This window comes from Phlebotomus papatasi, chromosome 3 (genome assembly GCF_024763615.1).
Source record: "Phlebotomus papatasi isolate M1 chromosome 3, Ppap_2.1, whole genome shotgun sequence".
NCBI lineage: Eukaryota > Metazoa > Arthropoda > Insecta > Diptera > Psychodidae > Phlebotomus > Phlebotomus papatasi.
Genome location: NC_077224.1, coordinates 56548574 through 56573359, shown reverse-complemented (window position 1 = coordinate 56573359; position 24786 = coordinate 56548574). Strand labels below are relative to the sequence as shown.

The following is a 24786-nucleotide window of genomic DNA, read 5'->3' as shown; positions in this document are numbered from 1 at the left end:
TAAAAGAATCATCAGAAGTACTTACCACATTCCCAACAAAATTCCTCCCACAAAAGCTGGTCGTGTAATGGACACAACAATTCTCCAGAAGAGATGATCTTTAGTCAATTTAGCAATGTTTAGCGTGATGATTTCATACATGAAGTCAAAATTGCGGAAAGGACCACATGATTTACTCACTTTAACCCTGGAAAATGTCATAGAAAATCTTATTAAAGAAAATGTTGATAAAGATCGCTAAAGATTTCTTACTGAGTCATGATATAGCCATTCGCGACAAGTACACCCAGAAGTGAGAGGAAGCTCATCACCAAGTAGAGAGTGTGTGTTTGAGTGGATTTCCACAATTTAGCCGGTGGTTTGCAGTACTTAATGAGAATAGCCTTGAGAATGTAAAACATAAGGATCATCTTGATGATCACAATCACAGGAAGAATCGGTGAGTAGAGTAATCCAATAAATAGGAGAGTTTGATTGAAAACCAAACTAAGACTTGCTTGAGAAATATCAAATTCTGGTGCTCCGATCGATGGAAATGATCTATATAGAAATAAAAATACACCTAGATAAACATCTTTCCATTATTCTGATTTATCCGCAAGTTCTCTAAGAAAAAGAAAACTTAAAGATACTATACATATACATTAATTATATCATGCAAAAATAATAGATTTACAATAAAAGGCTCAAAAGATCTTCGCGATCAGTTTTAAAATTAAAGTAATTTTAAAGTATTTAACACTTTTTCTATAACTTCGTTACTGTAAAGATTCTTAAAAGCTTGAAGAAATTTTATGAGCTTTAGGGCAGAATCACATTGACAATAAAATGCTCTCCGTAGCCTCACCGTATTTCATTAATTTAGGCATTTTCATTTCAATTCTTGCGCAAATTTTCCATTACCCTATTACCTTATCTCATACTCGGTGGCACTATAGGTGAAAATAATTATAAGAAAATTGAAGAAATAAAACGAAAATACGATAAACGGTGAGCAAAGAAAACTACGAGAAATTAATCGTACAGTTTTTTTTGCTCAGCGTTTATCGCATTTTCGTTTTATTTCTTCAATTTTCTTATATTTTCACCTAGTGCCACCGAGTATGAGATAAGGTAATACGGTAATGGAAAATTTGCGTAAGAATTGCAATGAAAATGCGTAAATTAACGAAATACGGTGAGCATTTTCCTGTCAATGTGATTCTGCCCTTAAAATTAAAGATTTCTATCGGAAAATAAATATGAATCAGACTTTAAAGACTGATTTAGAGCTTAAAAATTTATCTCAGAATTGAGGGGTGAGATTATATTGTTATATAGGTATTTACCTTGACAGGAGAGATTTCCCAATTTGATATATTGTCACACCGACAATTGATATCACAAAATCCACAATGACAAGACGATAAATCTCCTGGCCAATCGACGTTTCCCAGCACTATATATAAAAAAAATCCCCTAATTTTATTTTCAAGAAATATTTTATTAAAAAAATCAATTCTGCGATAATCATTTGTTCAAAACATGCGCCCTGTGAATATCTGATCGATCATAGGTGATTGATAGATGTGATCTTCAAGAAAACCTAAAAGGGGTGGCAGTGTATGCTTTGAGAAATACTCGAACTCGTGACTTAGATGCTATAGCTCAAACGTACTTTCGCATCATATTTACCGTTTCCCAGTTCAAAACCAATTTCAATAGGTTCCTAAACGGCCTAAATGACTCAAAAAATCGCTCAAAATAACTCAGAAATTATAGAATTGATTTTGAACAAAAACTACTTATTGATTATGAACCTGTTCATAACCGATTGGAACCGCTTAAGACTTGCTAAAAATTTCAAGACCTTTCCAGTAAACACAAAAATGTTACTATTCCCTTCGAAAGAACCACTCTCTAGACTCTATTTAACTTTAAAATAAGGTCAAATATTAAAGGAATAAATGAACGGTGAAGGAATGACGCAACGGTGGACGAAATGTCCGCCTAGGTAATTTCTTAAAAGTATATCCAAAAATTAAAAAAAAATCACTCAACGCGATTTCGAGCAATCAATAGTTTTGATGAGGAAGGGGAGACATAGAAGATATACGAGGGGCATGTTAATATTTATAGGCCGACTTATGGATGGTTCTATAATGGTCCTAAGTCTCTCCCTCTAACCATTTGCCCTGTAGATGTGGTAACATACAGACGGTCAGAGTAACAAACAGCGTGACGTCGAAAAACCTCAAAGCTTTATACGGGCTTCAGACCCAAGGCTTATCCATATGGCTTAACTTCTCTAATTTCTCTTCATTCAAGATTTTTTGGAAAATTTTGACTTAGGATTGGATTATTAAGGGCAAATGACCTATTACATTTTGAAAAATCAATAAAATCGGTCGCTGTTTAAGGTTTTGAGACCCTCGGGAACTGGGCTAAACCTCTAGTCTGAAGATGGTCTTAGATTGCCAAATTTGAAAAGCGTAAGGAGTAAAAGTAAGGAATCTAAATGTTTATATATATAACTCCAAATCGAGGGATTATTTTGTTCTCTTTGTGAAGTTTGAGCTGTTAAGTACATAATAAACCAAAAAATTAAAAACACTGCCTTAGATAGTATCAAAAGATGGTAAACTCATCAAAGACCAGAGGACGAAATCTTTTACCGTTTGCCCTCCAGCCACTTATAAGCTTTCAGAAAAATAGCAAAAATAAAAAAAAAATATTCGAGAATGATAAATCAATTATGAGTATTGAAGATCTTCCAAAAAATTCCAAATTAAAACAAATCGGTTGTGAAATAGGCCCTCCAGAGAGACTTAATTTTGCTCTTCGAAAATTCGATGTCGAAAGTTTTTAAGTCATGTGCGTTTATTTTATGGATAAAATATTCACGTTGTCTGTCTCCAAAGTGTTCGAAAATAATTTTTTTTTTAAATATGGAGTCTGTAAACCATTTTTAAAATAAATTAAATTTGTGTTTTTCATTCAATTCGTGTAAGGGTAAAGATAGGAAGGGATCCTAAGGGGACCCGAAGGGTAGAAGGAAAAGTCAGCTAAAATATGTTTAAAGACAATGTTAACTTATTAGGGATAGACTAGTCCCCGATGAGTGGCCATCAAAGTTGAAGCCAATTTCTTACTTTCACATACAAATGCGTATGGGAATTTTTCTGCAATTGTGACCGTTACACAAAATTGAGGCCAGCCTTGTGTGCAAGACTCTGAGCCTTGTAAAGAGGGATAATACTATATATCTGTCTAAATGCGGTCTTGTTCTGAGAAGTGTAAGCTGAGTTTCTGATCAATTTGTGAATTGGCTTCAAGCAGCTCTATATAAAAAAAACACTTTGCTGGGGGCTCGGGGATAGAGGGGGTCGCTTAAGATCCGAATTCGATATCTCTTGCCGTTTGAGTTCCGGCCCAGGGCAAATCAAAAAAAGGCTAAAAACGTATAGTATACTTTTCGAGTTCGAGCAATAATAATTTCTCTTTTTATCGCAGAAATTGAGTAGAAAAAAATAAAGCAAGAATTTACCTGGGCTTTTGTATCTGATATCCAGAATCCGAGTAAAACTCCAATAATCACCACTTCTAGCAGGAAGTTCCTCATTAAAGTAATGTGGACTCTAGTTCTTGGATTTTTATAGCCTTCCATTTTTGATATATATCCAAAAACCATCTGCATTACCAACATGATACAATTGATCGATATTGGTAGATACAGGTAAGAGAAAGATCTTGTAACATCTTCTATTTCCTCAAAATACTTCAGCATTGTCCACATTCCAACTCCCAATCCCGCTAACATGAATAGCACAAGAAAATGCGATGAGATTTTCAAAGCTATATTCCAGAATTTCTGAATGAAGGTCTTATCCAATTTTGGCTTTTCCAATTCATTTAGCATCTCTCTAAGTTCATTGAAGAGTGATTTGTGTGCTAATCGAGCCATCTTTTCATTGGATATCCCAAAATCCCATGCACAGAATATTTTGTCAGCGTAAGTTGATGTTATTCCACTTGATTCAATAAATGTCCGTCGATATGACCTTGCCATTGACACGGACATTATTACAAATGTTATTAAATACACAGAAATCATCGTGAGAAAGTAGCCCATTGGCAGATTGTAGGTATTCTTTGGTATAATACTGATAGTTTCATTGGAATATCCCCCGTAAAAGAGGACGGTGGTAGTCAGATAGCCCTTAAAAAAATATATATGTACGCAATTGTATTATTTCTCTTATTAATTTTAACACGCGATGAAGAATTAGCGCTCATGGAAAATTACCTAGACGTCTGAGAGACATGAAAAATATGCCCAGAAATTGCTTAATTGAAATTTGAGGGTAGAAAAACAGTTGAAGAACTTACCTCTCCAGTGAAAATGTCCAAAAACTTGAACATTGTGGTGGGTTTAAAGCCTCCATGGTGTTTGTTAAGAAGTAATTGCGGCAAAACGATAAATCTGAAGAGAAATTAGTTTAAATTTGTTATGAATAAAACATTTATAGTGTGATTACTGTTTTTCTTATTCATTCTACTCACTACTCTACCCAAAACCCTTTGAAAGAGATCTTATTCCATTAGGTGTAATTTTATCAACACTATCTTAATAATAGATTCTACAAATAAACCTACACCGAAATAAATTCCTAGAATATCGCAAAAAAATTAAATATATTCATCGTGTGTGATAAAAAAGAAGAAACAAGAAAAAAGAATTGTAAACAGTGATTAATTTGTCGGTTAAAAATCCCATTAGAAAATTTTATATAATTTATATTGAATAAAAATGATTCAAATGTAAAAGAGAGTCCGCGGTCCTACATTATTTTTATTGATTGGGCCAATTCAACCATTGTTTTAGGTTTATTATATGAATATTTCAAAAGTCAAACTATGCTCTTATCGGACAGAATGTTCTACCGTAGCAATATTCGGATATTCTACCGATTCACTCCTGATTAAGTCAGTACTACTGAAATTTCAAGATCTTTCAAAAAAATCCAAATTTAAGTAAATCGATTGAAAAATAGGCCCTCCGCGAAGTGGTTAAACTTTGATGATCTAAAATTCGATATCGAAATGGATTTCGAATTTAGGTGTCCCAGGATGAAATATTCGCTTTGACTACCTCTAAAACATAATCAAAAATGAAAGAAATCGTAGGAGTCGACTTGGGGGGGGGGGGGTCGTCGAAGACCGGAACTTGATATCTCTTACCGTTTGGCCTCTAGCCGTGTCATAAGCTTTCGAAAAAATATTTTTGAAACATTTTTCAGAAAGAAACATCAATTACGGGTACTATACCGACTCATGACCGATTACGTCCGATGCAATCGGGCTGGAAATTTCAAGATCTTTTAAAAAATCCAAATTTAAGGAAATCGGTTGAAAAATAGGCCCTGGAAAGTAGTTAAACTTTGATGTTCTAAAATTCGATATCGAAGTAGTTTTTGAACATAGGTGTCCGAAATTAATTTATTTATTCGAAAATAAAAGAAATCGTAGGAGCCGTTTTCGGAATAAACTAAAAACACATGGTTTTGGAGGGGAAGGAGAAGGGTGGTGGGAATAGAAAAAAGATTGTCCTAGATAATGTCGACTTATGGTGAGTCGTCGAAGACCGTAAATTGATATTTCTTACCGTTTGGCCTCTAGCCGTGTCACAAGCTTTCGAAAAAAAAATTTGAAACATTTTACAGGAAGATACATTAATTACGGGTACTATACCGACTCATGACCGATTAAGTCTGATGCAATCGGGTGGGAAATTTCAAGATATTTCAAAAAATCCAAATTTAAGCAAATCGGTTGAAAAATAGGCCCTCCAAAGTGGTTTTGCTGGGAAGTTTGATGTTCTAAAGTTCGATATCGAAATGGTTTTCGAACATAGGTGTCCAGGGACGAAATATTCGCCTTGACCTCTAAAACATATTCGAAAATGAAAGAAAATCGTTTTCGAAATAAACCAAAAACACATGGGCTTATGGGGAAAGGGGGGTCGGCGAAGACTGGAAGTCGATATTTCTTAACGTTTGGCCTCTAGTCGTGTCACGAGTTGAAAAGAGAAGTGGATAGGGGAGACTGGGGCAAAACTTGTTAAAACGCATATTTAATTCTTTCACGAGCTCTGAGAAAAACGTTTTATAATGAGCATATTCTTATAGGAAATTTACTGCTTTACAACATTGCAGAAGTCTATTTTCCTCTATCTCAAAAGTAATGTGATTTTCGAATCATTTTCTAAAAGTCGGTTTTGTTAAGATTCTCAAAATTGCTGGGGCAAATTTTGTCAGTCTTCGGATAATTTGTGACATTTTACTCACGCAAATGTTAAAAATATCAAATAGACATATTTTTATAGGAAATTTATTCCTCTATAACTTTGTCGAAGATAATTTTTGTCTATCTTAATGAGAAATGTGCTTAAATTGAGCTAATAAGTATTGATATTTTCTGTAAGCCAAAGGGTCAGACAGCTGAAAACTTGCAGGATTTCGAGAGGAAGTGGGCGACTCCTTAATGAAGGGAATTAAGAAGGTTTGAGAATTCGGTGAGAAGCCATTGGTCTAAAAAAAACCTCCCAGAAAAATCCCAATAAAATTATCTTTCCGAAAATATTTTTGTTTTTTTTATAAATATTCCAAAAATAGGGCTCAAAATTTTATTATTTCTTATTTTACATAATCCTTCTTTGAATCCCTTGAAACTTTGTAAGTTTAAGAAAGTTCATGAAGGCTATCTATAATAAAAATTTCAATCCTCAGTCTCTTTTATTTTAGAAAATAGTGAATATTGAAATTTTCCTTTTGACAAATTTTGCCCCAGTCTCCCCTACAGTTCTTTCTCTTCGAGTTCGAGTAATAAAATGTTGGAAAAGGAAAAGTGAGGGTGCTTTTTTTGGAAAATCTTTGGAATATTTAAAGATCAAATGTATTTTTTTACTTCTATCAAATAATTGTTAGATTTGTGAACAAAACTTACCCAAAGCAAAGAACAGCAACGATGCAGTAAGAGATAAAAAGCCATCTTAGGAATTTGAAGTAGGCACTGACTCCACTCCCAAAGTGACCCTCGATATTTCTCATCGATCCATACCAAATTTCCAAATTGGTAAGGATATTAGCAAGAAAAGCACCCAGTCTTGTCCTCAAAATTCTGTAGGCATACTTAAATCTTTGCCAGTAGCTGATTGACTTGGAGTCTGTGCGATTTCTGGCTGATGTTGAGAGCTTTGCACTAATCTCTCGTTTAATATTGATGGTCTGCGGGAGGGATTTAATTCTCTCGCTGAAAGAATCGATGACATATGGTCAATTAGTGCCGACTCGAATGATCAATGTTCTCAATTGGGCGTGAATTAGTTTTGTCTAGTTGGAAGTCTGAAAGTTCTCTGGAGGATGATTCATGTTATGAGGCTCAGAATACTCACATTCTTAAGTGTCGTGATAGTGGATTATCAGCCATAAGTTGATTGTTTTGTTCAATTTGCTGTGTTATTTCTTCAATATCGTTATCATGATTGGGACCGGAGATCCGAGAATCGAGAGATAATTGGCGCTTGAAGCGAGATGGCATGAAATTAATAGTCTTCTGAATCAAGGTGCGATTTCCGCTCTGGGTGCCCCACAATTTGAACTAAGCCGCATCCAATGGAGACAAATATAAACATGGGTGTGAAATAAAATATTAAATATTTGCAGGAATAATTACCTCGTCGGCAAAGCAAGTGTTCCTCTCACTGAAATCCATATGAAGCAAATTGTCTTGGGAATGAATTTCACGCTCGGATAGTGACATAGATGCACCACCAGTATCAGTATCTATGTTAAATACTGAGGATAGATTTGTACGTCTCCTATTCATCTTTTTGGATCGGTAGAAACACCTTTTTTATCGTATTTTTATCACAAAATTTTCACTGGAAAAAGCGAATGGGTTTTGTTTTTTTCACTCGCGCACAGCTGACTGCGATTTGACAGTTGAATTCCGATACCCGTCACAGTTGGCGCTGTTCGCACTGACGGTACGGTACAAGTTCTCCCCTCCACTTTCTCCAATTCTCCAACTCCAGTTTAGTCAGTTCAATTTTTGTAGCGCATTTGAACTGAAGTGGTTTGATATTTAATCAAAATTTGCTGATTAGAGTGTGTTTTATTGAGTGACCAGTGGGTTCAATTGATTCCTCAACACGTGCACTTTGAGATAGTTAAGTGATTGGAGTATTGCAATAAATATGGAAGATGATTATCAGGCCAAGAGATTTGCATTTGACTACGATATGGAAGTCGATCCGCTCTATGCAACAAAGATTGGTGAGAAAAACCCCACAATTTGCACCTTTAACCCCCATTTAGCACCCCCAAACCCAAGTTCTTGGTCAGATGTACCCTAGCCCTCCAGCTATGACTGGAAAATTCAATAAGGATTGGCAGAAAAAATCCACAAAATCACCCTTAGACAAAGACTCAGTGCCAAGAAAAGTTGTTTTTTGCATAAATTTTTGGTGTCCATTGTGTTGGGCAGTCGATGTGGAAAAAATACAAATAGCAATAATTAATAAATTCTCCGGACGAGTAGCCCATAAAGTTCACAAAGTGTGACAAAATTTTGTGTGTTCAACATTGCCAACACGCAATTTTCTCATTTATTCGGGAATGCACAGCCAAAATACCTGGCGCAAAAGATCAGTCGCAAATGGCGAGTCAAAAAGGTTTATAATAACTCACAATTTTCAATCTATAATTAAAGAACCTCTTTCACCCCACTCAGTTGCCCTATTTGCCCCCCAAAAGCCACCCAGGCATTCACTCCATTGACTATAGCAGTTCAATCGGGCCTAGCAATATGAGAAAATTGCCCTAGAGGACTTATTTGATAATCCCTCTTATCACTCAAGTAGCTCCAACACATTTGGTATTTTTGTTGTGGAGCCAGAGAATGGTTTTTATTGTTTCCTAGTGCACTATGAATAATATGGGGCAGGACAAGGTCAGGAATTTCAGATAAATTTTTGTTATGTATTGTATCATAATTGGCTTAATTCTTGCGGAAGTGTCTAACGTTGATCTGAGATTAAAAAAATGTGCATTTAATGCAACAAAATACTATAACGAAATGAAAATTATAATCTTGATTATTCCTGTGGTTCTTTCAAACCTTCTTCTAAAAAAGGTATTTAAAAAAAAACCTATGGCCTTCGAAAATACCAGAGGTTTGTTTCTAGAATAAAATTTTAATTGTTTGTTATAATACTCCTAAATGTGTCTTGGCTAATAATCAAAAGTTGCATCATTCACACCTGAGTAGGAATTTTGTAAGTGATTGCTTCATTTGTAGATTGAATTGATCAGTTAACCCTTTAACGACGGGACAGTTTTCGCGGACCGAAAATCAGCAATAAAAATGAAACCGGTAAACAAAATCAGTAAAAGGTCTTACATCTAACCTTAGAAAATCCAACAGAGTCTGATTCAGTGTATTTTTTGCTTCTATGTACGATATGAACAAAAATAGCTCTAAAATTTAAGTAAATTTTCTGAAAATACCAATGAATGATAATTTTTACTTTAATAAAAAATATTATGTTTGAGTATTGCAGTTTCTTTTTCCAAAACGGTTTTGCATAAAAAAATTATAAGCATAAAAAAATTAAAATTAATTTTCATTATGAGAATTTAACAATTCGTCATTTTTGAGCTTAAAAATTTACTAGGGGAAACTGGGGCACCACCAAACACGGGTTACCACCAAACACTGCGATTTTTTAATCGGATATTCGACTTCAGAGGATAAGACCTATAGGAATTTATAGGCACTAAAGAGATGCTTGTCCACTGAAGGAATGGTCGAGATAGACCAAGTAGTTTCGAAATAAAAATTAGTGCTTGGTGGTACTCCGTGTTTGGTGATACCCCAGTTTCCCCTGTATATCAAATAGCTCGAGACTTGCAAAAAATATCCTAGTTTCCTTTAACCTTTTACTTTGAAATTACATACAAACATAAGAAAAAAATAACTTTAGGGGGAAATGGGGCACCTTTGAAAGTGGGGCACTTTTGAAAGTGTGATTTTTCTCCTATGTTTAAGTCGAACTGAGCCATATCATAATTTAATTTAGCTTCTCAATCTGTTTATGCAGCTAAATTATATCACGATGAGGCTCAATTTTATTTAAAAATAGGTGAAAAATCCTAATTTCAAAAGTGCCCCACTTTCAAAAGTGCCCCACTTCCCCCTAGGTATTAAGGACAAATTATTTTCTTTATGGGACACCGGTGTTCCAATCGTCCTTAAAGGGTTAATGAGATTTTATTAAAAACAAATAATTGATTTTCGACGCATTTTTAGAGCATTTCTAGCATTTTTTCGGATAAATAAACATTATCTGGTTCTGTTTTTACCAACGTAGTGAATTTATCATTTTTCTAGTAAATCATTCACAATAGTCAGAGAATCCCTACCCTGGAGTTTAAAAATTCGATGATCGGTTTCGAAAACCAAAGAAAAAACATTTTTTGGTGACCCAAAGTTCTTCATGTATGAATTTCGAAATATTTCAAGTGCCAAAGTGAATCTTTTTTTGCAAGGCTCAATATTAATTGTAATTTCTCTCATAACTATTGAGTAATACTTTGAAAGCTTACTTCATAAATTTTCCTCACCTTGTGCGAAAATTTACTGTGAAAATTCGGAATTGAATTTGAATTATCTTCAAACATAATTCTGTGCAAATAAAGTTTCTTTTACCATACAAGATAGTTACTATTGTATAATCGAACTCTAGCTGTAAATACCACAAAAATTGCTGAATTCCCCTACACGTTTATTCAAAATTTAAAAAAAAAACCTCACTGTACTATGCACCCGTGGGTCTTGAGAAATTTCCCGTTGTGGTTCATTTCTGAGATAATTTTTTTCTTCCAACTGGTTACAACTTCTAGTAGTGTGTCTTAACTAAAAAAGGAAGTCAGACTATATGTTTTATTTTATTTAGAAACGTTTCGAAGGTTTCGAACTTTAATAACGCAGTGACTTAGAATTACAAACAAAATGTAGGGGGAAGTGGGGCATTTTTGAAAGTAGGACACCTTTGAAATCGGGAGTTTACACCTATGTTTAAGTGGAACTGTGCCATATCATAATATAATTTATAATATGGCACCTTTGAAAGTGCCCCACTTTCAAAGGTGCCCCACTTCTCCCTAGTGAAAGAGAAATACAATACAAAACTTAACAAATATGTATGGAAACGAAAGAAAAATTCTTTTTCGGAATATTTTTTGGGTGCATATAAGATTAATGTCGATTCAAATTTGTTTAAAAATCATCGTAAAACGATCTTGAAGTCAAAAATTGTATAAAAAGAAGATACTTAAAATTCAATACCATATTATTTATTTTACTTAATTATTAGACCAATTCGGGTAGAAATTTGGTTTTGGCCTTGAATACTTCGAGATGGCGATTAAGAAAGATGTAGAACAATGGCCTCTCTCTTCTCGGGAGTACCTCAAATACTTTGTTAAATTGTAGACCAGTTTAAGAGATAACAATAAATTCAATTCCAAAGTTTAACCGACGAAAGGTGTCCAAGAACGAAATGTTCAGCTGGATTACCTCCAAAACATATCTAAAAATGAACGAAATCGCCCGGACCAATTTTGAGATAAGTCAAATAGTCATGTTTTTGGAGGGATTAGAAGAGGTAGAGTTAATTTAGGTAAGTTAGTTGCGGTTGGTTTGCTGGAGAAAGTTGACTTTTGGGACGGGGGGGGGGTCACCAAAGACCGAAAGTTAATATCTCTTATCGTGGAAGACAGGATAGTGAGAGGTTCAAAAAAAGAATGGATTGTGGAAACTGCTCTCTCGTGGAGTTCGAGTAGTTAAAATATGAAGTGTTCAATCAAAGTCAGAGTGTGTGCGAAGCCTTTAACGCTTAAACCATACTCTATCTAAATTTAAGGCCTGAATGTGCCATTAGGGAATTACAGTGCAACTCCAATAGTGTCAAGTCAACTTATTATTTCCAGCCCCATTTATACCACTGGATTAATAATAATTGACACTATTGAAATCAATTGTAGTCCAGGAGTTCTTAGTGTAAAAGAAAGACAGCCATTGCCACTATTGGAGTTTGGTCATTCCAGGTTTTCACACACTAGGGTAAAGTGTATAATTTGGAATTTGTGTTACAAGTTGGACAATTCGCCGGTACAAGTTGGACATGGCTTTTTTCTTGATAAATACAGTACAAAATTTGTTTCTAAGCACAAGAAACCAAATTATAAAACTAAAGCATTAAAAATATACAAATAAAAATGAAGTACTAAATTTATCAAGACGAAAAGCCCTGTCCAAATTGTACCATTGTCCAACTTGTACCACTGTCCAACTTGTACCACTTTACCCTACTAGAGTTGCAATGTATAAATTTAGCGATCGTTTATTTTTTCATGTGCAATGGAAGAAGAAATTGAAAGTTATATATAGTATAAAGTTTTATTAAATGTCGTAAATCTCTTCATAGCAAACTGGCTACGAAGAACATCGTATAAGCATTTTTCTATCGGAATTTGAGGTCATTTAATATATAAAATTACAACATGTCTTTACTTTCTTATAATTTACAATGTACAGTAGACTCTCTCTCAATTGGTCATTTGGGGCAAAATGTCATCCGGTTTATCGATAGATTTGGGGGTCAGAGCTTTTGTAACTTCCACAAAAAGCGCTCAATTATAAATAATCACGATAAAATAGGAAGAACTACAGCGAATTTGAGCAAATTAGCTTTATAATTAAACGTGAAAATTGTCAACAAAATTTCTCGTCCGATTGAAAAAGAGCCGATTGAGCGAGAGTACACTGTAATGTCATAACTTTGAGTGGCATTAGTTATAAGTTAAATTTATCAGATGTATAGAATTTAATCTTTGGATGCGCCACACTATTTTGATTACCTGTTTTGTTTTCTGGCGTTTGTTATCTATTTAACTTATTTATCAACAAATTATTTACAATTCTGTCATTGCTAAATTCTATGATACAAGTGACAACATTGTGAAATATTTGTTTTGAAGACACACTGATATTCAAGAGTTAAACTCTCGCTCGCAATAGACATGAATCAGAGGTCTTGGATCTCAGAATTATTTCCGAAAATTTTCCCACAAAAACTCTCTATTTTTGCGTTGTTAACTTGTGAGAAAGAAAGACTATAATTAATTTCCACAATCAGCAAAATTTGTAGGAATTTTCCTATATTTAACATTTAATGACTTGTCAACACATTCGCTTCCATTTCTCTGGGATTAAAATTAGATGAACTTTCTATAGGTATTCTTCTATATTTCACTAAATCCAACAACATTGCATAGTGTTCCATGGGTTGTTTGCTGAAAGTGCACTTCCTCAAGGTGTCAACAACTCTAAGGGAATTTTCCTTGATAAACAAAACACACGCTTTCTTGGTTAATGGCTTTTGGCGAGGGACGTGAAGGATGAGTGAGAGAGTAGGAAAAAAAAGTTTAATATGTTTTGTTGTGACTTTGTTGTTCATTCAGAATTAAATTGAAAGAACAGGGGGGTCGCACGAGAGATAATGCCGCAAAAGTTTTATATTTTTAAACCTGTGTTACTCGCGACTTTGGGTATTTTTAGGTTGGATGGGGCAAAAAAAGAAGCAATTCACACAGAGAAAACAAATAATAAAATGCGGTGTCTTCTGTAAAAATGCCATCAACGTGTTCGTAAAGTCTCTCCCAACATGCACACAACTCTCTGTTGCTTCGCCAATTATCATTTTAGTTCTAATCCGTATACCATCGGCATCAGAGATATCTTAAAGGTGTATTCACTGAGAAACAGTCAATCGGTGTACCTCGTCTATCTTATCGCAAGCGAAATTGAGGATTTTTCCTCACCCAGTTTTTGAGTCATTTTATTAGAGGAAAAATTTATTTTCTCCACACCATTGAGCAGTGAACGTTGGATTTGAGAAGAAGTGTTATTTATAGTGGTGCAAATTAATAATTTTTTTCCACGCAGAACAAATCTACTGCGTTGAATCTACTAAAGTGACGCGAGTGTAGTAAAAAGAAATATGAGTGTTCGAGGTGTTCTTAATAGCTTGGATTCACATGATCCAGAATATGTGCGTCCAATTAGTCCTGGAATCTTAAAACCAGACTTTTTCGAAGGTATAACCTAAAGAAAATTACATAATAAAAACTATTATAAGAGAGTTGTGAAGAAAATCTACTAGAAATTCGATCAAACATTTCTCAGCCACACATTTAGTACTTGGGTTCTCTCTTAAGAGAGATTTATTTATAGAGAGTATTTTATTGCTCGAACTCTAAAGAGAGAGTAATGTATACAATTAACTTTTTTTTTTTAATTTTCATGTAGTGTCTATTTTCTTGCCGTTTGTATATTATTTCTTTATACTGGCGTTACGGTTTTGATTGACATACGGCTTAAGCCGAGAGACGATTTAGTGGAAAATTAATGATAATTGTAAGCCCTTATGGGGCTCACTGAATAAGTAATATAACTTATTAAGGGAAAATGGGAAACTGAAGGTGCCAACCATCTTTCAACTTCCTCGGAGTGAACCGTCCACAGCGACTGATGCTCACTCACTGAAGTGCAGGGACAGCTAACGTGATCAAAAGCCCCAGTACCTTCAGCACTCGCCTAGGGATGATGGGTTGGGTGTGTCATAGGAATGAAGGATTGGGATTGGTGGGTTTGGCCGTCGACTGGGTTAACAATTGTCGAATGGGCCATACTCTCTACATAGTGTAGCTTAATTGTTTAATCATTATTTCGATTACAATTATACTAAGCCGTCACTCAGCTAATCCTCAAACTAAAAGCCTTAAGTGCTGGACACACATACGACTTAAGTCGAGAGACGGCTTAACGTAGTTATATTCAAAATGATGATTAGACTAAATTTCCATTAGTTTCCCACTAACTAAGCCGTTTCTCGTCTTAAGCTGGGAGTTATGGTTGCATTTGAATTTGAGACTTGGGCCTTGACAGACTTGAGGATTAGTTGAGAGACGGTTTAGCGTCATTTTATTCGAAATAATGGACAAACCACATTTCAATCATTTTCCACTAAGCCGTCTCTCGGCTTAAGACCTAAGTGTTATAGATCTAGACCTAGACCTAAGACCTTAGTCTATAATGCGATCATCACACCTAAGGTTTAGTCATGCTGCTTAATTATTCCTCCACTGAGAGAAATCCGAAAAAGTTAAAATAACATTCCGTAAATGTTAATTTTACCATGAAAGTGATTGAACAGACTTCTGTTCGCCATGGTACGTAATCTCAAGAACTTTTTGTGTTTATGCACAGAGAGTTAATTTTACCCTGCAGTATTGATCCAAAATAGGTGTAAATATTACCCTTTTTAGGTGTATTAGGGGTTAAAGGTACCCTTTTCATGTTAATTTTATCCTTAATAAGGTGTAAAATTAACATTAAAAAATGTTGATATATTTTTACACCTAAAAAGTGTTAAATTTCTGAGGAGAAAATGTTAATCGAACCCTCTTTTTTTCTCAGTGTATAATTTCTTTTCCAGTCAGGATTTTTTTTAAAGCAAATATTTGTTTAGGATTGGATATTAGGGGAAAAAATCCTTAGGGGGAGTGGGGCACCTTTGAAAGTGAGGCACCTTTGAAATTGGGATTTTTCACCTAAAATTGAGCCTTATCGTGATATAATTTAGCTGAACATACACATTGAGAAAGTAAAATACATTATGATATGGCTCAGTTCCAGTTAAACCTACAACTTCCCCCTACATTTCGTAAAATTGCTTTTTCTTTAGATTTTTGTGACTTGAGAACTAGGCTAAACCTCCAGAATGAAGCTGGCATAAGGATCGGCTTGCGGTTAAGCCGAAAAAATTGGAAACATATAGCGAAGTAGTCGTTGAAATTAAAGATTTGATGCTTTATATTTGGTTTATCGATGGAGATACATCCAGATTTAAGGATGTTTAAGTAACACTTTGTTAAACTTTCGAACAAATTGTCAATTTTGGTATGCCAAAAGCGCACATAACGAAGTTTCTCCTCAAGAAAGAAATTAATTTTGTGTAATAAAAACTTAAAAATCCACTTCGTGAGAATTTTTTGAACTTTTATTTCAATTGATTGTGTTTATATACTGGGAATCGTCAATCGGGGCTAGTTATAGGGGAAAGTGCTCTCCCTTTGAACGTTCATGTCTTAGAATAATGTGAATTTCTTTCGCTTTTCGTACGAGATTTACCCTAAGTTATTAACAATTGATGATAAATCAACTAATAGAAATGTGTAAGTCTCTAATAGGAAAATTAAAAGAAAATTCACATTATTCGAAGGGATGAACGTTCGAAGGGAGAGTACTTTCCCTTACTCATATTCTCAATTTATGAGATTTAGGAATGAAATCGTACGTACAATTAGGCCGATAATTCATGAATTTTGTTTTTATTGTGAGAATTTTAAGAACTTCTAGTTACAAAACCTCACAAGTCAGCTTTTGTCTTCTAGTTACACAAATCTCAATTTTTCGTAAAAGAAACTCAGCAATATAAATTTAATGTCATTTTCCCTAAGAAAACTGCGCGTTATGTCATACCTGTTGTGCATGAAAGGAGTTTTATTTGGAAAAAAGGAGAGTTAATGCTTTGTGTGCAATATCGGACACAAAGCTTCTCGATGTCGCTTGTCGTTCTGAAATTCTCTTAAGTATTTTTCTGCAACGTATCACTTAAAGGCGATCCTCTGTTCTCTTTTGTCTCTTTAGTATTGCTTAACCTCTAGAAATGAATCAAAAACTAGAAATTTATGGGATTTTGAGAAAAAAGATGTGTCCGATATAGCAAACTGTCCGAAATTTGGCACAGTTCCTCTATATACTATTGAAATCGATTATAAGACGCTGCTAATAGGGGATTTTTTTAATGTATTTCATGGTGCTCCGTGTGTATTTTTTCCCATAAATACAAAAGTTTTACCATTGAACAGCATAACTGTCTTTGTCATCCATTTTCAATTAAATCATTTCAAATATAATTGTCAAAATGACAGAAATGTCTCATACTGGATAAAAGCCATAACGGACTATCATTTCAATAACTTAATATCAAATCTTGGTCAAAGCATAAATTTATTAATTTCATTCATTTACTTATTTTTTAATTATTTATTTTAATTAGAAATGGGCAATGAAATTTAATCTTCGGATGAATACCTATAATCCCTATAATAATTAATATTTGCGGAAAATGCTTTTATCTCTTTTATAAATACAAGTAGCAATTAAAACCGGGACTTAACTATGTTGATTTTTCTACTTCCCTTCAAGTTAAATAATATGCATTACAAGAAGGCTGGCAGATTTTTTTTGGTATTTGAATAATATCGTTATAGAAAAAAGATAACAATTTTGGCTGATCTGGAATTTAGTACCGAGTTTTCGAGAGACAACTTGAAGGTTCGTACACTGAGAGAAATCCGAAAAGGTTAAAGTAACATTCCGGAAATGTTAATTTTACCCTGCAGTATTGATCCGAAATCGGTGTAAATATGATGATTTTTAGGTGTATTAGGGGTTAAAGTTACCCTTTTTCATGTTATTTCTACCCTTAAAAAGGTGTAAACTTAACATTAAAAAATGTTGATATATTTTTACACCTAAAAAGTGTTAAAGTTATGAGGAAAAAAAGTTAATCGCACCCCCGTTTTTTCTCAGTGTACGAACCTCATAAAGTTATGGATAACCAAAGAGATGTCTACAACTCTAGAGTACCTCGAAATTTTGTAAATCTCAAGCAGTCTGCGAATTTCCTTTGTCCATGCTTTAGACGAAAATTAAACAAGTATTGTGCTGAGTAATTTTTTGAACTGTTTCGTGATATCTCAACAGGGAGCAGTGATTCATCGAATTTGCCAATTGGTGCCGGTCATACAAACAAGCAGGATGGCATTCATGGAAATTTGCCCAATGAGATATCAGCCCCTTACGAAGTACCCCAGTTTCCCATTGAACAGATTGAAAAGAAGCTGCAAATTCAGCGACATATTAATGTTATGTGAGTTAGAGTTATAGTTGAACCAAAGGAATCAACGGAGAAAGTTGAAATTTTGCCCAAAATTAATTGAGATAGAGATTTTGACAAAATTATTTTAACTTTTGGTGGTTTGCCATTTTAATATTTTTTCCATAATTATTTGATTCCTCTGGTTGAGCTTTTTTGCCAAAGAAACATCCCACAGTGACTGAATTTGATTATATCAGGGCCATGGAGGATAAGCATAGTGTCCCATCGGAGGTCACCACAAAGAGAGAATCATGCCAAACTGTCACGGACAGTGCAGCTGATTTAGTAACAAATTTTCAACGAGTCTCAATTTCTGGTGAGGACACCAGTGGTGTTCCGCTGGAAGATCTCGAGCATGCATCCAAGCTGATCATTGAGGCCATCAATATGAGGCAGAGATACATGAATTGGTCCAATCAAGCCTTTCCAGTGACTCTGTCGAGTTATTGCGAAACTAAGGGACACCTTGTGCTCCACGAAGAAAGGAAGACAATTGCAGGTATTTAAGTCATATTATGTTAATTATTTGTGTGTCAATTTAGCAAAAGGATTTCTCATTTTGCGCGCCATTAAAAGATTTTTTTAATCAACTGAAATATTTTCTCGAATTCAAAATTCAGATCAACATTTTCACTGATAAATTTTGGTCCTTTTTTTAAAAAAGAAAACGGAAAAACATAAAATTCTTATGAGGAAATTTAATTTAATTTTAAAAGCTAATTTTAATTTTTTAAAGCTGAATCTAATTCTTTTTAACTGAAGATATTTAAAAAAAAACGTTGAAAAAATATTTTTAGCCATTGGTATTAATAGAGTTTCAAGTCTTCTTGAAAAATATCTTGAAATCATAAAAAAACTGGCTAAACTGCGGCAATATTTTACTGGAGCTTTTATTGAGATTTAATAGAAGTAGAATATGACCATTTGAATGAGCCTTCCTTATAATTTAACTGAGATTCTTTACAGTCTCATTTACTTCATACTCCTTGTAAATGTTATCTCCAACTGACTCTTCAATTCTGAGATATATTTTGTACTTCAAATGTTTAAATCGGCCTTTAAGTGTAGATTTGTATTCTCCAACTGAGATCTTTTAATTTAAAGTGCTAGATATCTTTAACCCCTTCAATACACTAAGAAAAAACCTAAAAAGTTAGAACAACTCTATGGTAGAGTTGAATTAACTCCACGAATATCGATGTACAGTGCCCGCTTTGTAATCCGGATGATTGGGAGACAATATGACAGATGTCCGCTTCGTAATCCGGATGATTTTTTTGAATTTATTCAACGTCTCGAAAATGTAATACAAGGTTTTTTTTCTCTAGAACTAGAATAAAAGTTTTAAAGAAGATTAAAAATACATAATTAGAGAATTCTATGCTATTATACTTCATTTATTAAACAAAAACCTCGCAGGATAATTCATATTAATTGCTGAATACTCGTGCATACATAACCTAAAAATGATTTTAAATGTAACCGTCGATAACTCGTCCGGATTACGGCGATCCGGATTAGAAAGCGGGCACTGTAATTGTTACTCTTTTTCGTTGTAAATTTTAGTAAATAGAGTTGAAACAACTCTTCGTGCGAGTTGAATTAATTTGCCGGATATTGATGTAATTATTACTCTTTTTCGATGTAAAATATCATCTCGACTGAAGTATATGCTTAAGTGTTTTCGTTTTAAGAATATACTTCAGTCAAGAAGATTTTCGTGTGACAAAGTTCATATCGCTCCTTGGAAATTACAAGGGGCTAACTAATTTTTGGCTATTTTTCAGGAGACAGCATGAAATATTCAACTTAGTGTAAATAAGTATCTCAATTTAATGACTGAACAAAAACAATTTATTTCTTTTCTATTTGCATGAGCACTAATATAAACATCGAAACTTTTATATTTTTACTTTTCAAAATATGTTTTTTAATGAGTTAGCTCCTTGTCGTTCTAAATTATGTGCAAATTTTGCTAAAATTAGAATGACAAGGGATCAACTTGCTTGAGTTAGTCCCCTGTTTCACAAAAATGTGAACGATGAATATGTTTTGTGCCCCTTTACTTCAAACAAAATTATGCAAGTAATCAAAAAGCTTAAAATTTTGAAAAACTTTTCTAATAACGAAATTTAATAACTTATATCATCTGAAAATTTATTAAATTGTCATTCTAAGTGCATTAGAATCTCAAAATCGCAAAAAAGTGAGTTGACCCCTTGTAATTTCCAAGGAGCGATATGGAACATCAACTAGAAATATGCCTAACAGTGTTTCATAAAGACATGTGGGTGCATAATACGTGATATTTCGCTCGGAACATACGGAACTTTTGAGGCCAAGAAAATATTAATAAAGAAAATGATAAAATAAAAAAAAAACATAAAAATGCAGAATATATCCATTTTGGGATTTGAAAGAGTTATTTTAACTCTAAAAACAGATTTTTTTTAACTCTTGAAACGAGTTATTTTAACTCTTAAAACGAGTTATTTTCAGTCTTAAAAAGAGTTATTTACACTCTTTCGTCATGTAAATTTTAGGAAAAAAAGTTTAAAACAACTCTTCCGAATATTACAACTAAATAGAAGTAAAATCAACTCTATATTGTTAATCGAAAATCACAACGAAAACGAGTTAATTCAACATCGATTTGAGTAAGTTTTACTCGATTATTTTTCTGAGTCTAGTGATTAATAGATAAAAAAAGAGAACCAAGAGGGGTATCTTAATCGAGAAATGCATGAAAACGATGAAAACCCCTTTTGTTTTATTAGCCGGACGGCGCCTACGGTAATATCTTTAACCCTCTAACGGTGTTTTCTTTAATATGCGAAAAAAAGTTCTAAAGCAATGTTTTCTAGGATAACATTATGATCCAATAAAGTCGAAAAAACCATTCATTCTTCATTGTCTCTTTTAGTTTAGGCGCTAGGTGAAAGAATATAAAAATTTTTTGAAACTCTTATTGCTTCTAATATTCACATTTTTAGTTTTTTCAAATTTTTTAAATAAAATATACAAAGTAGAATGACACATCTTTCAGTAAAAAATAAATTTATTTTAGTCAGATAACTTTAAATCGGTATTTTTATGGAAATTGGAAATGAGTTTTTTTGCACAAATATTTTTTGTTGCTTTTTCTCTGACCTTTCACACAAAACTGGGAATAGCAACAAAACAAAGAGTCAAAATGAGTTCAAACTTTCAAAAGATGTGTATAAGACTATTACCGAGGACACTATAGCACTTTTAAATAAATAAAACCTTTATTGTCGTTGTAAATGTGATTTTTGTGAAGACCGCCTGGAGGCGGTCTTACCCGTTAGAGGGTTAAGTTAAGATAATTCATGATAAACTTAATTGAAATAAAAAAAAAATTAATTTTCTTTTAGCAAAGTTTTATACAAAAAAATTAACAATTATTCGCGTAAAAACACCATACGTTTTTTTTGTCTCGTAAGAGAAATTGTGATCAAAGGAATAAGTTGGTCCGCAGAAATGTGCAAAATTTAAATAAAATCGTTGAATCGAATTTAATGAAATTACTTTATGAGAAATCGTACCAACCGACTTAAAAATAGCTTCCAAAGGCTTCATATCGTGATTCTCTTATAACCTAAAATTGAATATCCTGAAGAAGTCATAGGGGGAAGTGGGGTACCTTTGAATTGGGGCAGCTTTGAAATTGGGCCTTTTTGTCCATTTCCTATCCTATATCATGATGCAATTTAGATTCGTAATTGGTTTGTTGAACTAAATTATCCTGTTTCATTTAAAAATAGGAGAGAAAAGCTCAATTTCAAAGCCTCCCTAATTCAAAGGTGCCCCACTTCCCCTTAATATTAAAATAAATAAGAATAAATTATGGAAATTTGGATCTTGGTAAGAAATGGCTTGATTAAAAATTTTGACGAATTTTTGTTTTTGAGTTGCGAGTCTTAAAAAATGCATCGTATATTTCTTATTGTTAATTCGATTCCAATTTTATTGATAATCAAATTAATATTAGGGGAAACTTGGGCACCACCAAACACGGGGTAGCACCAATTTTGCAATTTTTTAATAGGATATTCGACTTCAGAGAACAAGACTTATAGAAATTTTTAGGCATTATATGGATGCTTGTCCACTGAAGAAATGGTCAAGATAGTCCAAGTCCAAATAGTTTAGAAATAAAAATTAGTGTTTGGTGCTACCCCGTATTTGGTGGTGCCTCAGTTTCCCCTAATTTCTTTGGTAAAAACTTCAAAAGGGAGTTTGGCCTAAATATATTTCTAAAAGCTCCAGTATTGTTAAGTGCATTACATTTGGATAAATTCTCCTAATTAACATATAGCTTCTTCTTTAGGATCTGAGAAAACCGATAGGGTATATTTTTCTCAATAAAGCAAAAGAATAATGCTCCGTGATGTTGCCTAATTGCGACATTAGTAAAATGCGAAATCCTTGAATAATTTTTTTTTCACTGATTTCCACGACTTGATGTTCTTTAATTCTAGATTTAGGATGAAGCATGATTTTCTTTTTATCAAGAGGAATGTCCTTTATCAAAACAGAAATGAATTTTGTGTCTTCTTGGAAGAAGAACTTTATAAACCTCCTGAAAGTTTATTTTTTTCTTTGGAAATTTTGGGCCGAACATACTTCTGGAAATTTTTGAAAAAAATTCTTCATCCCCTGTACATAGTCCTTCCTTTTACTGTGTTTTTTGTACATAGAGAGAAAAGTGAATCAAGAGGGTGGATATATTTTTCTTTTTGTTAAACTATTTAAAACAACACTGAATTTATATTGAGTTTATTTTATTTTCATGTTGAAAAAAAATATGAAATAATTTGGGGGTTTAGTTCAACAGAACCATCAAGAGTTAACAGGTAAACTCGCCTTCATCAGACTTTCTTCTATCTCTACTTTTATTTATATTTTTGTAACATTCATTCTTCATGGAGAGTGCTTTTGATTTTTTTTTATTTTAAAAAATTACACTTTAATTTTTTTTCGTACACTCCAGTCTTTTTTTTTGAGTCTCTCCCATAAAATAAAATCACACAAGGTCACATTTGCAATTTACAGAGTAAATAACACTGATTTTTCTGTTGTAAATTTCGTTTTTTTTTTTTGTTATCATTATGTACCTCATTCACAGTTGACACTGTTTGCCTTTGACGAGGGAATTGAGCCTTTTAACTTCTTTGTTTCTGTATTATTTTGGTGGAGACAGATTTTGGATGGAAGAAAAAAGATCAAAAAATTTAATGTGTGAAAGGATGGAGGCACAAATCACACTAAGACGTGACCTAAATATTTGCTGGATGAGATTTCGTGTGAAATGAAAAAAAAAAATTGGACAGAACCAGAAGAAAAAATGTTACGCTTAATTAGCATCACGTAGTGAAGTGTTATACTGTTCACTTCTTTTTAGCATTTATCTCTTGTAGTGAGGATTTTATTTGTTGGAAATGGGTTATTGTAAAAAAAAATCTAAAGAGTGTGATTTTGGCATTTATGCTAAAAGATTATATATACACATTTCTTACGAGGAATTTTAATGTCTTATCCGGATTTTTTGAATTTCTGGTGCATGTGCTGACAGATCATCCAGTTCACGCAATACCCTCTTCTGATCCCTGGGCCATTGAGGTGCCACCGGCCAAGGGGTACACCATTAAGGCTGTCAATGGAGTATTTAATCTCTTTCGTGATCCCGAATGCACCCAGAATCTTGACTATGTCTACCCTAAACTACCCGAATTCATTCAGGATATGCAGACAATGTGTGCCATGATCGCCGATGGACCTCTCAAATCATTTTGCTATCGTCGATTGAGCTATCTCTACTCTAAATTTCAGCTTCATGTGCTCTTGAATGAGCTGAGAGAGCTGGCCTCCCAGAAAGCTGTTCCCCATCGAGATTTCTATAATATAAGGTTAGTCATTTTATTTTAATAACCAAATAAAGTTTATTTTGCAAATAAAATACCCTGCAAAAATCACATAGGAGAGGATCGCGCCGATTCCCGCCTATATTTCATTTGAAAATTACTTGAAAGATTCCACGAAAAAAATAAAATAATAGAGTAATAAAATTTATTTTCGGACAAAATTAGTTTTTGGTTTATAACCGGTTCACGACTGATTTGAACGGATTTATAACTCACTCAAAACATTGCCCAAAATCACAAGACTAATATAATTAAATTTCAAATAATACTTATCGATTATGAAACGGGTCATTACTGGTTCAAAATCAATTGATACCGGTTCAATTTAGTCGGAAATTCCTAGACCTTTCCAACGAGCTTAAACATGATCCCATTCGCCTGATAAATGCGCTCTCTAGACTTTTCTTTAATTTTTGGCTTTGAAAAACTGTTATTAGTTATTATAAACCGTTATTATAAAAATGGTTCAACAGTATTTTTACACATGCTCAATTGTCCGCCTGGGTAATTTCTAAAACATATCCAAAAATGAAAAAAAACTCACTACGCGTTTTCCACAAATCCCAAAAATCATGGTTTTGGGGGGGAAGGGATAAGGTGAGGGAAATTGAGGAGTATGTTAAAGGTTCACTTATGGGGAGTCTCCCAAGGGTCCCAAGTCGCTATCTCTAACCGTTTGTCCTCTAGAGCTGACGGCTGCCGGCCGGACATACAAACAGCGTGACATTT

At 33.7% G+C, this 24786-nt stretch overlaps 2 protein-coding genes across 5 annotated transcripts in view; one reads left to right on the top strand and one right to left on the bottom strand.

Moving 5' to 3' along the window:
• LOC129806906 (transmembrane channel-like protein 5) overlaps positions 1–8002 on the bottom strand; it is a 12384-nt gene extending 4382 nt beyond the window's left edge. Inside the window, exons 1-8 of the mRNA XM_055855752.1 lie at positions 7714–8002; positions 7433–7638; positions 6985–7290; positions 4369–4462; positions 3527–4198; positions 1329–1438; positions 253–540; positions 26–187 (exon numbers count right to left, since the gene is read on the bottom strand). Coding sequence (XP_055711727.1) covers positions 26–187; positions 253–540; positions 1329–1438; positions 3527–4198; positions 4369–4462; positions 6985–7290; positions 7433–7638; positions 7714–7866 — 1991 coding nt within the window. The 5' untranslated portion in view covers positions 7867–8002. The remainder of the gene's footprint in view (positions 1–25; positions 188–252; positions 541–1328; positions 1439–3526; positions 4199–4368; positions 4463–6984; positions 7291–7432; positions 7639–7713) is intronic.
• The window catches only part of LOC129806900 (AMP deaminase 2), a 23797-nt gene continuing 6643 nt past the window's right edge, over positions 7633–24786 (top strand). The window contains exons 1-5 of one of the 4 annotated variants that reach the window (XM_055855744.1): positions 7999–8315; positions 17938–18103; positions 18310–18611; positions 22963–22989; positions 23709–24042. In XM_055855744.1, coding sequence (XP_055711719.1) covers positions 8237–8315; positions 17938–18103; positions 18310–18611; positions 22963–22989; positions 23709–24042 — 908 coding nt within the window. In that variant the 5' untranslated portion in view covers positions 7999–8236. Of the gene's footprint in view, positions 8316–13800; positions 14202–17937; positions 18104–18309; positions 18612–22962; positions 22990–23708; positions 24043–24786 lie in introns of those variants that run through there. The other 3 variants (XM_055855743.1, XM_055855746.1, XM_055855745.1) reach the window with 3 other exon arrangements.